Source organism: Haemaphysalis longicornis, unplaced genomic scaffold (assembly GCF_048455015.1).
Source record: "Haemaphysalis longicornis isolate Haplotype H1 unplaced genomic scaffold, Haemaphysalis longicornis Haplotype H1 scaffold_1, whole genome shotgun sequence".
In the NCBI taxonomy this organism is placed as follows: Eukaryota; Metazoa; Arthropoda; class Arachnida; order Ixodida; family Ixodidae; genus Haemaphysalis; species Haemaphysalis longicornis.
Genome location: NW_027526203.1, coordinates 320,164,451 through 320,182,651, shown reverse-complemented (window position 1 = coordinate 320,182,651; position 18,201 = coordinate 320,164,451). Strand labels below are relative to the sequence as shown.

The window sequence follows — 18,201 nt, the reverse complement described above, 5'->3', positions numbered from 1 at the left end:
CAGTCTGGAACTGCCCTATAATTTGGCAACAGAACACCTACCAACCCTCCAGAGAGTCCTGGGATTTAGCACTGTCCAGCTCGGACCTTTCGACACAGCGTGAGCTGCTAGAGAGAGCCAAGCTGGGAGCCTTTGCTACTGGAGTCCTGGAAATAGGACTTCACCCATAACTCTTTCCACATTCCCGTCTTCCTATTTTCAAATAAAGTTTACTCTCTCTCTCTCTCTCTCTGTTCTGTTCATTGAAAAGAAGAAAAAAAAACACGCGGGGGTGGTACTGGTGTTCAAATACGAAAATTCGTCGACAGTGAATAACGATCCAACTGTTTCTTTATTACGATCTTTTTCAAAAGTATGGTGGGGATTTACACCGCCACCTATCTTCATTTTTTGTTCACATGGCAGCCCCGAATCAGCCCGATTTCTTGCATCTTTCTAGGGCCTGTAGTGTAAAGCAGTGGCCAGGTTATGATATTTGTTTTGGATAATATTGAAGGATTTGATCAAGTGGACCCTGCTGTGTTCTTGGAAACAATGAGTTCTTTTGTGTTCGGGCCAAATTACGTAACGTGGTCTGAAAGGTATTCCTGCCATCATGCGAATGTAGAGCGGCTGTCGGGGTGCTTATCGGATGTCTATGTTTCTTTATGGAGGGCTCATCAGAAAATAATCCTTTCTCGTTTTTGTTTTTTTTTTGTGTGTGTCCGTGAGTCACCTTTTCAGTGCGTGGATGACTCTAAAATGCTACTTTCGGATATTATATCACGTTTAGGCATGAAAATAAAGCAGAAAATGAGAGCGGCGTGTTGAGAAACAGTGCTTGCAGTCAGGAACTGCGGTGTCAAAGAGCCTTCTCTTGAGGCCAAACAACGAAGGTGGAACTTTAGGCGAAAGCCTCAAGTGCCCCATTGTGCGAAAAAGTGCCAGTCTTTTTGTCCGGTTTCTAAATAAATAAGGAGCGCATGCGTGATCAGGCGGGGTTTGAACGCGGGTCTCCACAGCCCCGGGTAGCCACATGCTCTTCCGAGTGCGCTATCTCCGCCCGATGCGTGCACAGAACAAAAGTCGTAATGGTTTGGATGCGAATGTGCGCCCGGCTAATCCATTTCACCAATAAAGGGTCATAGACCCGGCTAAACAAGTCAACTGTTCACGACAATTTTCTGGAGTTATAATAGTTGTCTATAAGATGTCCACCTGGGTTGGTGTTCATGGAATCGCGGGAAAAAGCTAATACGCCGCCTAATACTTTGACGCTATTCCTGTCGAAGTAAAAACACATTCAAGACACGAACAACCTTATTTTGAAGACCCGCATCAGGCCATGGTCCTAGTAAAGATGCTAAACACATGACACGACGGTTATCTAATGGGAGTTTGTTGTAGAGTAAACGTCTTTGCCGGGAATATAATGGACAGTCTAACACCACGTGGGAAGCCTCTTCCTCCGGTGATCCGCATGCACAGCATGGTGAGTTTGCACAGCTCATTTTGAAGAGAAAGGAATTTGTATCGGCGGCGCCCAATCGCATACGATGGAACAGAGTTTCCACATTTCGGGGCAACTACACATTCAGTCGGAACTGTAAGGCTGAATCTATTGCGTACAGCAATGACCGCTTCGTGTCCTGACCAAACCACGCCTCTGCGGACTATTGCTCACTTAGTTTCCGTATGATAATCCTTATGCCATCAGCGAGGAGAGGAACGGTGAGCTCGTCGCTGTGGTCGTGCCCCTGTTTTGCGAGTCTGTCTGCTTTTCATTTCCTTTTAGGCCGCTGTGGCTGAGTACCCATTGAAAATCTACGACATTCCCTATATCACGGGCTGTTTGAAGATGTTCAGCAATCGTAAGAGCCAATATTCGGTACCCGTTTTTGCCCTGAATGTTTGATAGGAGTAGAAGTGCTGGATTTGAGTCTGAGCAGACACCCACCTAGCACTTTGCTTTCTTGTGGCAATAAACTTGACAGCCTGTACAATTGCACAGAGTTCAGCAGTTGTCGAGGATGTTATGTGAGACACTCGGAACATCTGTTCCACACCTAATGCAGGCACTGCGAACGCGCATGCGGAGCTACGTGCATTGCAAGATCCATCCGCGTACACATGCGCGTTGTACATATGCCTCAGCACTAGTTGGACAAATGCAGGGAAAGGAACATTCGCCTTCTTGTCGATGCCTGGTATCCAGCAGTGATGTTCGGCGGCAGAAAAAGCCAGGGAGGACTAGCATCAGGCAAACGTGTGAATTCAGGAAGGAGTGTCTGGTAGTCTCGCAGCATGGCAGAGATCCTAGAACCAGTTTGAAAGCTGTTGTCTTTGTTGTTTCTTTATTCGCACCACATGCCCACTAGGGGAATTGGACCGGAATTGGGAGGGTTTTGGGGGGATAATGTGCCCGCTCCACAAAATTTATAGAATTGAATTCGAAATGTAGAAGTTGAAGAATAGTGCGTGCCGCGTGGCACCTGAACACGATGGCACGTGAGTACGCAGTTGCACACCAGCCGCGCAGAACCCTGATTCTAGGGAGAGAGAGCGAGAGAGAGAGAGTGAGAGCGAGAGCGAGCGAGCGAGAGAGAGAGAGAGAGAGAGAGAGAGAGAGAGAGAGAGAGATATCAAATTTATTTAAAGCGGCCCATGTCCGGGCTGCAGTGAGTGAGGCCTAGTGGGCCCGCAATGCGTTCAGGCACGTATTCCGCTGGTGTCACTGAGGCCCCGCACGTGGGCAATGTGCCTATGGCGTGTGCCAGTCTACTTGCCGACGTAATTCGCGCAATAAGACGAAGAAATGAATGCAAAGAAACAGACACAAACACGGTGTAGCAGAACAGAGGGCGGTCGAAATAATCCGCGCCAGTAGACGAAGAAACGAACGCGAAAAAAGAGAAACAGATACCATGCAGCAGTGAAGAAGTTGTTAATAAGTATCGCCAGGCTTTCACCCTCAAAGCACGAAGGCAGACTTCACTGCCCCGAAATTTTTTTTGAATGCGTAGCATACTTTTAGCTAGTACTATGGCTTTAGTGGTTCGAACTTTCATCTGCACTTTCGAAGCTGCAGCGTGAAATGGAGAGAGTATGAAAGTGGTGCGGGAAACCAGATTATGGTAATCAATCCTATGGAAAAATCAATGACGAGTTGCTAATAATGGTGCACACAGTGCGCTTTTCATGGAAGTGACACTCGATGTAAGGCTATAATTACAGTAAAAGAAATGTGCGGTATTATTCTGAACCCATTGAAGGAACTCAAAAGTTCACACCTGCGGTCCCATATCCGTGAACCACACTCAAGTTTACAAGCGACTAATGGTCGGTACAGCAGTGTTTTCAGGACGACAGTGACTCTAAAAAAGTTACAGCGGCTGTAGCCTAGCATTTGGTAAGCATTGTCCATTATAGTACCAGGTAAGATATCAGGATATTTGTACTGTGAGCATATGGACGTTATTACCGGACATTATGCCCGAACGCATCATCACCATCATCACTTGCACTGTGGACACCAAAGGGTGGGTTTCCCGGTTAGTCATTTCCATGCACCCATCGCCAATATCATGTGTACATGATCATCATCATCCCCTCGCTTCGACTGCGGATGAAGGTCTTGTCTCGGCGACCGAATAAGGTCTTCTTGCGAAACGCCATCTCTCAGTACTCCTAAATAACCGTAAGCTGGTACAAATTCAAGAAAATAACTCTTATGGCGATAACTAGGTATAACCGAAGTTTCAATTCGTAGAATCCGTAATTCCAGAATAAACGGGACTGGGTGATGATTCGTGATTATTGGCTACTACAGAGTGTGATCTATTATTAATTATAACTCAAGCCATTAAAAAAACGAGCTTCTAAGTTAGCTGCACAGCCCATGTCTCTAGTCGAACGTTGACAATATCTTCGACATTCCGCAATTTTGTTGCTTCTGTGCAATAGGCAACAGTTTTGGTTCCATGGCGAAGTTTTTTTTTTTGCATTTTATGTATTCGTTCGCTCTGCTCGTTGCCTCGGTTTTACGATGGGTTACTAACATCTAACTAGGTAGTGTTCAGTTTCAGTCCCGTTTCGTATGTTGGCAGTGTTCTGTGCACCCCACAAAGGACCTCGCTCTGTTTTTAAGTATTGGAAATGCAATAAAATGCGTCATTCTCGTCAGACAACAATCGACAATGCGGCTACGAAACGATAGATGCTAAGTATGACGCCGTGCACATGGTAAGTACAACGTTCGTTTGGCAAACTTGACATCTATGAATCGCAAAAAAATTACTTGTATGCTCAGAACTTTATAAATGCAAAGGTAAAACCCCCAGACTTTTTGTAATATGCTGTAGAACTTTCTGTAGAAAATTGTGGCCGCGCCCATCACCACTCGACCAGCCCCGTGTACAGGACACACCTAAGCTCGCCCCGCTCGCTCGCCATCGCCGGGAGCCTCCTGTTCACCCCCGTCGGCATCTTTACCTTTCGAGGGAGCTCGCATGAAACATACGTCAGTGGCCTGCCCTCCTCCGGCTCTGCTGCTTTCCTTTCCCGGCAAGGCCAACAGCCCTGCTTGTCATGTGTGCGCCACCGAAAAGACCATTGAACACCTTCTGTGCCATTGTGACCGATTCGCAACGCCGAGGCAACAGCTCTCCACCAGACTTCGCCGACTCGACGACAACCCCTTTACAGCACAGGCAATGTTGTGTCGTAGGCGTTGTCCGTCACCGGCCGAAAAGGCTATAAAAGCCTTACGTCGCTTTTTGAAGGGCACGGGCCTATCTGAACGATTGTAGGGACAGCACTACAGTGCAGTGCCCTTAGTTCATCAATTTTATTAGCTAATCGCCTTAGTTTTGTGCGTTTTCTGGTTGTGTGTGCGTGCTTTGTACTGCCTTTGTAGCTGCCATCGCCGCGCCTTGTGTTTTTCTATTTTTCTTTTTCTTATTTTCCTTTTTATATATACCGCAGTCTTTTCTTTCCCTTTCATTTCCCGTATACCCACCCCGCTGAGTAGGGTAGCCAACCGGAAAGTGCCCTGGTTAACCTCCCTGCCTTTCCTCTACTGTTCCTTCGTTCCTTACGGCGGGCGCTCCCAGGCTCACGCCCCTATTTTTTCTGTCTCGCAATGCCTCGTGAGGGGCGCCCGGCGTCAGCCAGCTCGACCTTCGAGAGCACTCTGCGCAGCGTTCAGGCTGGGATCTCTCGCGTGCTGTTCTCATCGTCAGTTCACTTGCGTTCGAGTGCGAAGTGGGGAGCACAGAAGACGAGTTCTCGCTGCAAACGCCGATTTGCGAAGCTGGTTGCCGCGGGTTCTAGCGCGTGCTAGCGCGTGCTAGCGCGGTCCACCTTGGGAGACATGTGAAAGGCTGCGGACCAAATGATCCGACCCTGCCAGTCATGGAGAACTTTCAGAGGCACGTTCTGAAATCCATGTGAGGTGCAACAGCCGGGTCTCTGACGAAGAAAGAAAGGCCGCCATCTCCGTTGTTTTTCCAGTTTTGCATCACTAGTGCAAGCTGCGCTAATTTTTTGTAGCTCACAGCGCGTTCCTTTAAACTGAGGTCTAAGGCTTTCGACGTTTAAAAAATGAAGAACGGGAACTTCGCATGCAGCTAGGAAAACTCCGGCAGAATAAATGACAAAAAATTGAAGTTCACCTAATAGCAACAGCTTCATCCCACTGATGCAAAAAGTGCACATTTGAATTTCAACAGCAGAGCTTTTTAGGCCAACACAAATCCATCCGGCGAAGACAAAAAACCCGGAGCGCACGCGAGCAGGTGCCTCGCGAGAACCAACCCGCGTTCCGGGCCTGGGGCGCCGGGCACGCCATTCACGCAGTGGCTTTAGAAATAAAAAAAAAAAAAAACCTAGAGCACGTGAGCGCGTGCCTTGAGGCGACCGCCCGGCGTCGTCCAGTCTTGCGCACGGGCTTACGCTACATGAGGAGCTTCCGCCTTCGTCGTGGTACAATGAAAAGTACGACGACGATTGCTGCGAATAAAACACTGTACAAACTTTAATGGTCTTTGGTTTACAGTGCCGTCCAAAACGGATTTGTACTACTGGGGTCCGGCTGTTCCCTATCTCCTGGGGCCCGCTGTCAGTGTGGGTAGAAGCTAGGCCGGCCCCCAGCTCTGCTGTTTCTCCAGCCTTGCACCAGTAGTGCGAGCTGCGTCAATTTTTTGAGAGGCTGTTTTTTTTTAGAATGACATTCCGTGCCGCGCTTTGTTTTCTTTCTACGTTAAGTTATAAAACATATATTTTAATATTCACGTTTGAAACTTACAATTTGAGGAAATGCTAGACTGCAAAGACTAGGGCTGGCCCCTTACTGCAATCTAAGGGCTAAAGGATTTTCGAGGCGGCCTTTTTCCGTGCGACAAAGGAACGACACTTCCAGGAAAAAATATACACGATTAAGGATGCTAATAAAAGGAAAAGAGTGGAATGCCACTTGTTGTCAAGGGCATCGTTGCGGCGGTACTGGGCACCAGACCTGTTGTTCAACGGAGAAGAAAGGAAAAGTGCGATAGTTCCACGAAAAGGCTCTAAAAAAGAACTTGCGGAACCCGCACGAACATTTAATTAAGGAGTTGGTCCGCGGGCGTTGTGTACGCGAGGTGAACAGCCATCACGCGACGACATTATAAGACGGAAAGATGGGACGGAGAACCAAGCAGAGAAGAAATAAAACATAGCACGAAAGGTGATACAACATCTCAGTTTGAAAACAGAAAGCCAAAAAAGAAACGCAATAATGCGGCTTTTCTTTCCCTTTCAAATTTTTCTCGAACCTAAGAAAGAAATTGCCGGAAAGAAGAATTCAGCTGTGGCTAATTATTTTCTATTGTCCCCACAGTCCGTGAATCGAAAAACCCCGGGCTGTACTCGCATTCGAAGAGCTCGAAAGCCGGAGCGCCTCCTCGGCTGTTTTGCGGAGAATCGCGTTACGAGCCGCAGCTGCAGTCGGGTGCGACTAGTGCGACGCCTCCCCTCGTATCGGAGTCACGTAACGCAGCGATCCTGCCTCTCTGGAGAGGTCGGGCGCCTCGGTGAGTTCGGGCCGACACGCGAAGCCATGGGCCGGCGGCAGGGCTCGTCGACCGGGACGGTCGTCGCCACGGTGGCCATCGTCAGCGTCGCGCTTTTGTACGCCACGGTCGGTGCGCTAATTGAGGAGTCGGGCACGCGTAGCTACGAGGATGACCTGAACGAAGTGCTCAAGGTGGCGCTGGAGAAGCTACTACCACTCGTGTCAGACTTGGTGACGAGACCCGAGGTGTCCGTCGACTGCTCGACCAGCATGATCAAGACTTTCATGGCACTGCGCCAGCAGAAGGCCTGGGCACTCAGGAGTAAGTGTGCATGCACGTTAATCTACACCTAATTAGGCGTCTCTTAAAGGGACACTGAAGTCATTTGTAAACATTGCGGGATTACTAGCGCAAATTGTAGTCCGGAGTCCATAGGCCATGCTTCGGCCACTCTGAGTGCGTTTACGAGAATTTATTTAGTAGAAAAATCAATTCGAAAATGCTGTCCTCCTCTCTGCATCGTCGCCCATTTTCTGTGGTGATTTCATGTGACGTCAGGAGGAGATGACTTGGCTTGACTGCGCTACTGTACGGCTCGCCGACCTTCCGACAGAGTCAGTCAGCCCAGCGTTTAGTCCGCCGGCCGCCGACGAGTCGTCGCTCGCAATTCGTTCGCTCAGTTGAAACTAAGCCACGACACGTTTGTGGATAGAAGAATGTGCCTTTCTTTACTTTGTTAGTTTGTACACTGTATCAAGCCCCGAGTCCAGGTCGCTCCACACAAGCGCTGCACAAGCGCACATGCGACGCTTCGCTGACTGGTACGCTAGTAGCAAATCTAAGGCCACTTGAAGACAGGAGAAGTCAGCAAAGTCAAGATAGGTACTAAGAAAATAAAATGACCAGACAGCGTAAAACTAGGGAGCAGGAAGCACTGTTTTGCGCTGGGCGAACAAGCGCAGCGGTCAGCAGCGCGACTACGCATCTTCGAACGCTTTTGTCCAAGAAATGCAATTGCTACGTGAGGTATTGTGGACATTTGGGGGACGCTTACTGCACGAGTGCTATACAAGAAATAGTCGCCTAAACTGTTCGAAATGCTAAAATTAAATAAAAGTGTAACCTGGTTATACATTATACACCTCACATTTCCGACGCCGGCAGCGCTGGTTTGTGGCCTAGTGGTCTGGACCGCTATGCTTGTTATTTTGCAAGTTGCAAGTTCGAATCCCCGAGGATACATTCTTTTTTTTATTTTGTAAGTTGATTTTTTCGTTTTAGGCCGATGTTTTCTCTACTGCGTTCACCTTTTTGGGGCCGTAGCGTTCACTGCTCCACGAACAAATTCGCAGAATGCGCATTGACTGACACTGGCGCACTAGCGAGTTCTCGTTGGCGTGCTGCTGCCATAAGCACCGACAGCTTGCGGGCAGTGTGCACAGGCCAGAATCAGCAGGCCCTTCGCCTGGTGCGAACAGGCTTGTCATGTTACAGGCATGAATAAGGCAAGCTCCAAATATGGGGGAAATGTGCATGACATTTGAGCGTCTGCGGTGACGCGGAGGGCGTTAATCCACTGCGTAGGCCTCGTCTAGTGATTGATACGATTCCATGCCCTCCTTGGAGGCTTATCTTAGGTATTTTACAGCCGGGAAGACGGCAGAAGTGCGGAATTACGATTATTGAGATATCGAGAATGCCCATTCAACGACAACGTCGGATGTCAAGCATGTTGTTTCACAGAACCGAAACGGAAACTTGTTGAATGCTAATCTTGGACATCGTCTAATCACGGTGCACCTCCTCCTGACGTCAAAGCGTTTAGTTTTAGTTGGGGAGGCCTCCGCAGACCGCGCATAGCAGTTTTTCTTCTTTCGGGCTTTATAAAATAATTAGAGACTTATCAACCGGATAAACGATGAATAGTGTGTTAATTTGAGCCAGTCTACGCAATGCAAGCAAAAACGGGAGCTTGACAAATTCACTTCAGTGTCCCTTTGTGTTTATAAGCTTTGCATCTTCATTCTGAGGCATGCTGCAATTAATCCACACATGGGTCAACGGGTGTGTCTCTGAGACAAACGGGTGTGGATAGTATGTTTTTCATGAGACGAAGGCAGGAATGAGGGCGATAGAGGCTGCTATAAAATCCGCTTAACGGAGTTGCTTTTGTCTATTGTGGCTTGCCATCAATATCACCAAGATCTCCCGACAAGGAGCATTTTGTGCCGCTGAAGTCCGAGCGACGCAGGCCTGTTGCTTGCACTGTGTTGTGATCGCCCCATACTTACAGCGAACCAATAGAAAACTTAACTGTCTTATCACAGGCGTCTATTGTTGTTACGCGCCGATTCAAAGGAAAGACGGGAAGGTGAGGAGCGACATGGAACCAGTGCTGGCGCGGAGTCTCCCGTTATGTGTCGAAGAATAAATTTTTGCCACCGAGGCCGAACTGAAACTCTCCTACTCCAGTGAACCGCGTGTAAACGAAAACAGCAATCGAGAAAAATAGAGAAAAGCGCCACACCCTTCAGCTTGCATGCTGAGGTGTGTGACGTAACGGCCACGAGGACCGCTGAACTACGTGCTTACTTCCGGTTTTGGTCGCCTACAAAGTACTTTTTTAGAGCATATCTGTATTAGGCTAGGTTTACATACATTTCTCTACGTCCTCACACCAAAACTCTAGGGGCTCCACGTGTCTTTAAAGCACGAGGCGTTCAACAGCGGAGCCGTTCCATAACACGCGCTCAAACAATAGGAAGTAGCGAAATTGAACGAGCAGCGGCGCACCACGTACGGTACGTATCGGAGCCGTTCGAAAGCGTAAGGCGGTAGTTGATCGCGTAGCGAATTTTATTAGGCGGCAACATGACGAAGACCGTCGAGAACATGGACGGAAGCAAACCCCCATTCACCATCCTATTGCATTCCCATTCAGAATCCTAAAAGGACCCTTCAACACTCTTTTCAACTTTTTTTTCGAAATCCTTAATGCTTTCAGAACGTATACAAACACACTCAGTACTTACATTAGGGGTCGCAAAGTACCTCAGCCAAAAAAAAACTGCTCTATGTCCATAAGAAAACTTGGAAACTTGCTCCAAAGATTTTTCTCACTTTCCCAGTCTTGACGTTCTTACAGCGCTCGAATTGCGTCATTACAGCGCTGAAGCGGCTATTGGCCGGCTCGCCTTTAGTCGCAGAAATAAACGCATTCAATAGCCATTTACAAAAAGCCACAAAAGCAAAGTAGAAACGGAAGGAGGATGTGCCGCGTCGAGCAAATCACGCACTGTTTCGCAGTGCTTTCACAGTGAAGGAAAGGGTGAAAACGTTTTTCAGAAGTATTGCAGAGTCCCTTTAGGAAGTGCGTAGGTACGTGCCCTCGTAGCGTGGGTTACTTGCGATGATACTACAACTGAGGCCGTAATCGGCGATTTCAATGTGGATGTGTCAGGACCGAAAAGGGCTTTGGCTTGCGGTTCCACACCAATCCTGCCCAATCGACAATCCCGCGGGGAACATGCACCGATTTGACATTATTCGAGAATATGGCGGCGGTTTACCGCATGCCGATCAGTGTATGCCATATCTACAACGAAGCTGTTGGGACGGTCGTTACTAAGCGACAATGACTTTAGAGCCCCGTTTGATTATCTACATTCACAAGGCGGAATGGCCACCAATTTGCTTTTTGTAGATGCTCAGTGCAGTCGAAACATTTAGTCGGCGCGAGTACAGTGAGCGGATTGTGTTGAGCAGCAAAGGCAAAAAGCGAAGCCTTTCGCATTAGTTGGAGGTGCAACAATACTACTAACGTATAAAAAAAGCGGCCGCGTATCTGCCTGCTTCGATCTTGGAAATGTCGAAAGACGATACTCTTCTGCACCGTCTACCATGTAACACTCTTCTATACCCTCTTCCACACCCACGCTGTCCTCCGCTTTCGCTCCTTCCATCATGAATGCAATCGGGATTTACTCAGTCTGATTCAATTTTCCCGGGTTCGCACTGTTCAAGCTCCATCTGCTGAGAGCGCGTTGGTCGTTTAATTTGTGTTTTGCTTTTCTTCTGCTTGGAACACCACAAGCTCAAATCTTTTTTTTGTGTTTGTTATTAGCTCGCCTTTGATTGACATCGCTTTAACACGTAGTTTTTTTTTTTTTTTTTTTCATTTGTGGAACGTAACGCCCTCCTCTATACCCTCTTCCCAACTCTCACACTGTCCGCCCCTTTCGCTCCTCCCATAATGAATGCAATCGAAGTTTGCTGAATCTCACTAAATTTTCCCGCGTTCGCGTTGCTCACGCTGCATCTGCTGAGACAGCGTTCGTCGTTTTATGTGTATTTTGCTTTCCTTCTGCTTTGAACACCATCAAGCTCGAATCTTTTTTAGAGTTTGTTTTTATCTCGCTTTTTTTACCTCGCTTGTTTTTACCTCTCAACGACACCGTTCTAACACATTTTTTTTTTCATTTGTGGTCGTAAACGCAATCCACCGTGTATCCCTAATTAAAAGAAAGCTGATACTCTCAGATATCCACTTACGTTTTCTCTCAAATGCGCCTGAGGTTTCCTCTGCGCGCAGTAATGTGGACGTGATTGAGCATGGCAGTAGCTTTAGTAGCTTGTAGCGGTCTTACATATGCATAATTCCTGCAGATCGTATTGAAGTATATTTAATTTTGACAGACCGATTGACCGACCGACCGACCGACTGACCGACCGACCGACTGACTGACTGACTGACTGACTAAACAGAAAACCTATCCTCTTTATACCAGGAAAATAGGACTGTTCTTAGGGCGACAGCCTTATACGTGCCATTATAAGAAAAAAAGGTTGCGCACGTATTGTTGCGCCCTAAAATTGATGACGAAAGTATGGCATCAAGCGCGCTGCCCAAGCAGAAAGAACGATAGCACAGCGAAGAAAGAGTGCGCCACCTGCTCAGTGGGGGATCTGGGTGGTGCTCTTGGGCCCCATTGCACTGCCTCCGGCAAGGAAGCCCCCGGTCACTCCTTCTGGTGAGCTCCGCCACCACTGCTGCCACATCCAGCGGCGCAGCATTCACCTGCGATCCGGGGCGTTCCCTGGCTGTGCTGCGGCCACGTTTGCTCCTCTCGGCTCTGAGGCAGATGACGGTGCCCACAATACCAGCAGAAACCACTTTATACAGCCAGAAACATTACTTGGAACCATTTCACTCGCGGGCCTATAACGAGCAAACAGTCTTAAATGTTTCTGCGGAATTTTTCTTTGCGGTCTCAGAGCTAGCCTCTGAGAAGGCGGTAAATGATAGCGTAAGAGTTCTTTCCAGTGTTAAGAAAAGATTTATCGCCCTCCATTGATAATTAGAGGGGAAAATGTTTCCATTTGAATTTTGGGTGTGCGTGAGTGTGTTCCGCCATGTTTGCGCTTCGTATTATCTTAGCAACCGATATCGTGTCCACCTCTAAGCTTACTCGCAGCTCGCTATGTTGAAGTTTCTGCAACGTGCACCCGCGTACCCATGGTCGAGCTGGCGGCACGCGTACACACTGGACTGCATCCATAAAATGTTTTTCGTGAATTGCCATCTTGTTGGAAAACGTGGCTACCGACCTCGTATTTTTAGAACTGAAAGTGGACAGCGCGAAGAAAATTCGATTAACATTGAATGTACGTGTCATTAACGCGGCGGAAGCCTAATTTCTGAGCAGGAAGAGGAGGTAGTGTACGCAACACGGGTAAAGGAAAACGTGGTCTGAAGACAGAGCAAAAGCAGAAGAAACTAGGTGACGCGTAAAACAAAGACCCAGTGCACGTTTCAACTGTCCTTTGAACAAGTATGTAGTTTGGAGGAAGCGTACAAGCGCTTGCGTCGTTGTGTGCCCAAATGACGGGGATGGAATGTCCCTGCGCCGTCTGCTCCGGAGAACGGCACAGCCCCCAGCTGCTTAAGGCCGAAGAAAGTCCTCCGGCTCGGCAATAAAAAAACGCGGGCAGTTGGACAAGAGGTATTTTATGTTTTCCGCGATACCACAGGCTTCGCGAGCAGTACTTCCCGCTGCAATGAGGTATGCGTAACCTTCCGTGAACGTGACTCACGGGTAAAAACGAGGATGTAGGGGTTGCAAGACTCCATCGAGCAGAACGAGACCAGAGTGAAGGGCACGCTGGTGTGTGGGTCAAGGGCGGAGATGCGCGCGCTCGCGAGTTCTTTGCACTTCCCCAAGATAATGTTGTCGAGTGGAGATGTGAACGAAGATATATTGCAGCGCACGGTTCGTACAGTCATGGACAAATGGAACGCGGACACGAAAATATGAACCAAAACACACAAATACCGCGATTTATTTCCATATTTCCGCCGTGTGCTCTTGAATAAGGGCCGCAGTCAGCCTTGCTCGTGCTTATGGCGGTAGAAAAAGACACGTAAGAATGTACCGCGTTTCATGGCCGCACGTGATGCACGGTACGGTAGATGCACTATTAGAAATTCATTTCTATGGTAATTATTTGCCTGTTTGCAATGCTGCTTGCATCGTATGTTAAGAATTGTTGTTTACAAGAAGTGTTGTTTACAAATTCTTCTAACTGAGCATATATTCTCATTGTTTTGTATGGCGAAATCAACTGTTGTACTTGTATCAATGCAGTTTGATTCATGTCTCATTGTAAGGAGGGTATACAGTGTCGATGTTATAAATGTTGTTAGGACGTGGGATTGCGGTGGTCGTGTTCGCGGTGGCTGCTTTTCAAGTGGAAGCCAAAAGCGAAACCGTCCATGCGTCGAGATTTCAGTGCACGTTAATGATCTACAGTTTGCCTAAATTAATCCGAACCACTCCACTACGGTGCGCCTCGTATCCAATGCGTAACTAAAGCTTCGGTGCATCAAACCCACAAATTTTAACAAAAAAAATTGAAAGGTACTGTTTGTTCTGCTTTCTTTTTTATTTGGGCGCCAATACAACGCCTATAAGTTATAATCTCGGCACCTTCATCAACTCTTGACTGATGTTTTTTTTTTTTTTAAGGAACAAGCCTAAAGTGTCCCATTGTGCAAAAGAACCGTCGTTGTTGTAGTAGCAGTTTTTTTCGGTACAGAATATGGCCGCCGCTGTAAAGGATAACTAAGAAACACATTCGAGTTCCTATGAGAATTCCTGAATCCCTGTGCGTTCTTGGGCGTTGTGGTGAAACCCACCTGCACCGATTTTTTAGAGTTTACCTGCGAACTCGCTTTTCGTACGGCCCCATTCCGAAACTTCTCAACGAGATATTCTGAAATGGCACCGCCAGACGCAAAATTCTTCAACTGCTCTTTCTCAATCTTAGCGGTTCACTCACTCTCGCAGTGGCCCTGTCAAACGCCATGTACGCTCCCAACGCACTGGAAGGCACATATGTGGCCATGGGCGGCTACGACCAGTGCCTCCGTACCCGTGTACGATCGTCCGACGGCGAGCTTTACTTCAAGGGCCAGTACTGCTCTGTGATCTTCGTCTTGCCAAGGGGCTACTACAAGCGTTTCTTCGAAGCCTTCCACGAAATTGGGGAGCTTCAGGTAGGCTAGCAGTGTCTTAAATTGAGAAAGCCCAGACCGCCATGTCGACAGTCTATTTCCAGCTGGGTGTCCTGTGCACATACATGGCATGTTCACGTTATTAGCAGTTCAGCAGCATTGCTGCCTTCGCGCAGCTAGAAGTGATCCGCCTTCGTCGGGAGCCCACCCAACTCCGAACGGGGTTGGGCGAGGACCTGAATTGCCAGTGGTTCTAACGAAATCACAGCGCATTGAAATCAAATATTGGGTATTTAAAGCTGCGCCTATGTGCACGGGATGTGAGCACCAATGTACAGTCATAGACAAATGAAACGCGAACACACAAATATGAATCAGAACACCCAATCAGAGCGATTTCTTTCGGGCAAGTGAAATTGTCGTGTGTATTTATTACAGTAACAAATGCTGAAAATGTCTCATTTAAAATATACTACTAGCGAGTCATTACTTTGTCTCCACTACGAAAATATTTCATTTCACGTGTGCTGGCTCATATTTTCGTGTTCTCATTTTATTTCTCCGTGACGGCATGTGGCGCATCATTGGACGGGAAATTCAAGTGTCAGTAACCTCAATTATAAATCGGAGTTTTATAAGGACACCAAAGGCTGAATAAATTTTCGTTTGAACTTTCTATAGCCCTTCGGGCTTTCGTCTGATGACAAAAAAAGAAAGTACAACTCTACCCGGAATATCTCTCCCCCTTTCAACTTCCACTTTTTTCATACGTAAAATGGACGTCCCAAAACAGGTCGAGAGAGTGCCGAACAAGCCTCCAACAGGATGACCGATACTGTACACTGCTGCTGCCTTTGGTGACTTTATAGAGAATGCCTCGAATAGGCCAGCATAGTGGTCAGTCAAGCTGACGGCCCGTTAGATCGCGTTGCATATTCGGACGACTTTGGAGGAAAGACGAAAATTAATAGGACATAAACAGCCGGGAAGGTCGCATTATAATAAACCGACTACCGGCAGGGGCTCTTAAGGCCCAATAATGCAAGTGTTGCTCGTTGTAGTGGACTTAGTTAAATTGCCCTTGAGAACCGGACTCGTGCTCTCGTAGAGTTAACATTGATTGGCAGGAGTCTTGCAGACGTCCGTGCTAACGAAGACTTCGCCGTTTGTTATCTCGATTACGCACCGCGGGATGCCTATCGACTACTTTACCTTGGGCGAGACCCCTGGAACAGATGTTCGCTCTAGATGATTGCCAGCGCCAGCGCGCAAGGTCTCACTTGAGCCCCAAAATAGCTGTTAAGGCTGAAAGTTGGGCTAGTTGGTGTTGACTTAGATGCATATTACCAGCGAAAAAACAGACAGGGACGAGGAAAGAAGCAGACGGGACACTCGCTAGTCCCGTCTGCTTCTTTCCTCGTCCCTGTCTGTTTTTTCGCTGGTAATATGCATCTAAGCCAAAATAGCTGCTTTTTTGCGTACATGGGTGATGCTTGGGCGCAGGATAAAGACGACACTCATATAAGGCAGTGGCGGTCATCTCACTCTTTATGCGAGAGAGTAAGGGATGAGTTTACGGCAGGGTTGCACCTCCTCCTCCTCCTCCTCCTCCTCCTCCTCCTCCTCCTCCTCCTCCCCCCACAAATGTTATGTTGACGTTTATACAAAAGAGTAAGCAGCGGAGTCAAGATTTCTCTCCTCGTCCCCTGCAGTGGCGTGGCCTTCTGTTCACTAACGTAAGGCCGTGTGGAGAGCTCTTTGGGGGTCTTTTGTTAAATGTGTTCCAAGTTGTCCATTTAGCCCCGATTTGCGATCAACTTTGGGTTGAAGGACGTTCACTGAGGGGCTTAAAGCCTTAGGTCGCGGTTATTTATCGGAAAATTGTACGCAGTTCGATAAGAGCAGGTTTCCAGAGAAAACACATTTCTAGAATATCTTTGATACAGAAATGCAGCTAGCTAAATCCTCAGGCAGATTTCTAGGTACAGACATGAGTTGAGTTGCTTTCATCATCATCATCTCCAGCCTATCTACGCCCACTGCAGGGCAAAGGCCTCTCCCATTAATCTCTAATTACCCCGGTCCTGTGCTAACTGCGACCAATTTATCCCCGCAAACTTCTTGATCTCATCTGCCCATCTAACTTTCTGCCACCCTCTGCCCCGCTTGCCTTCTCTAGGGATGCACTCTATTACCCTTAATTACCAACGGTTATCTTGCCTTCGCATTACATGCCCTGCCACGTCCATTTCTTCCTTTTAATTTCTACTAATATGTCCTTAACACGCGTGTGTTCCCTGACCCACTCCACTCTCTTGTACCTTAATGTTACACCTATCATCTTCCGCTCCATTGCTCGCTGACTCCTCCTCAATTTAAGTTGAACCCTCTTAGTGAGCCCCCTTGGTTCTTTCCCGTACGTGAGTACCGGTAAGATGCAGCTGTCATACACTTTCTTCTTCAGGGACAATGGTAGGCTACCATTCATTATCTGAGAATGTCTGCCGTATGCACTCCACCCCAATCTTATCCTTCTAATTATCTCTGCCTGATGGTTGGGATCCGGGGTCATAACTTGGCCTAAGTAGATATATTCGCTTACCACTTGCACTAGTTGCTTTACTAGTTGCTAACGTATTTAGAAGTATGCCGTAACGTCACCAAACATCATCACGATTGTAACCTCAGATTAGTAGTTTTGTTCGCTCGTTGACTGAATTGATGATGTACGGGTATGGTTCCTGGTGCCACGAAATTTCATTCCATCTGCATGTAGTAAAATTTGCGGCATATTTTCACTTTCCGCAGAAGAGATGTATATACGAAGCGTGAAACCTTGCAGGGCCGCCAAAACCCCCTGACAGCCTCGTCTCCAGAGCGTGAGGGTGTAGACACTGTTGGAGGTCTGTGCGCTCCGTCACTCTGCACGCGGGAGGATCTCACCTTTCTGACCCGATCATGTAAGCATTTGGCCTCGGCGTTGGTTACTCTGGGCTCTCTCATTCTATCTTTCTGTGCCTCTGTTATCTTCAGACGATATATTAAGAGCAAGTTTCGCCGTTTTTACCAACACAGCATAAAACGTTTGGCTGTATTATCGTTTAACCATCATTTGGTTCTTATAATTGTAATGCTATCGGCAAGGTGCCGAGAAACCTGACTTGAGGTTGTAGTTGACCTGGAAATTTGGGCTAGTTGTAGCTTCAAAGTTCAAAATAGTGAACATCGTCATTAGCGCAAAAGCTCTAGTGGCGAAGACAAAACCGACTACTACTACTATGTGCGTTTTATTGGCGCAAGCAAAACCGACTGGATACGACAGTCGACTTCAACTGATGTGTAACTCCTTAACAAGCCGACCTCCCCCCCCCCCCCCCTTCCCCGTGCATATTGGTGCGCATACCACCCCCTATTACATCATCGCCATCCGTTACCCGAGCGTGTAATAGCTCTCTCAGAGAATCCAGTTCTTTTGCAGGAGAGTAATACCGTGCCTGTAGTGGCTAAGGTAATCAGAACGACGTCGGGCAACAGGGCTGGGCCCACGGCATCTTATGTTCGTCTCGTCTCGTCTCGTCTGGCCACGGATGATCCTGATGGGCTGGTCACGGGCTGCGGACAGGGGTGGGGGACGAGGTCGAGTGCTGTTCACCGCGG

At 47.8% G+C, this 18,201-nt stretch overlaps 1 protein-coding gene across 2 annotated transcripts in view; it reads left to right on the top strand.

Moving 5' to 3' along the window:
• The first annotated feature begins 6,989 nt into the window (after positions 1 to 6,989).
• The window catches only part of LOC144151386 (nose resistant to fluoxetine protein 6-like), an 87,470-nt gene continuing 76,258 nt past the window's right edge, over positions 6,990 to 18,201 (top strand). Inside the window, exons 1-3 of one of the 2 annotated variants that reach the window (XM_077682428.1) lie at positions 6,990 to 7,352; positions 14,378 to 14,586; positions 17,387 to 17,504. In XM_077682428.1, coding sequence (XP_077538554.1) covers positions 7,076 to 7,352; positions 14,378 to 14,586; positions 17,387 to 17,504 — 604 coding nt within the window. In that variant the 5' untranslated portion in view covers positions 6,990 to 7,075. The remainder of the gene's footprint in view (positions 7,353 to 14,377; positions 14,587 to 17,386; positions 17,505 to 18,201) is intronic. The other variant, XM_077682437.1, reaches the window with a different exon arrangement.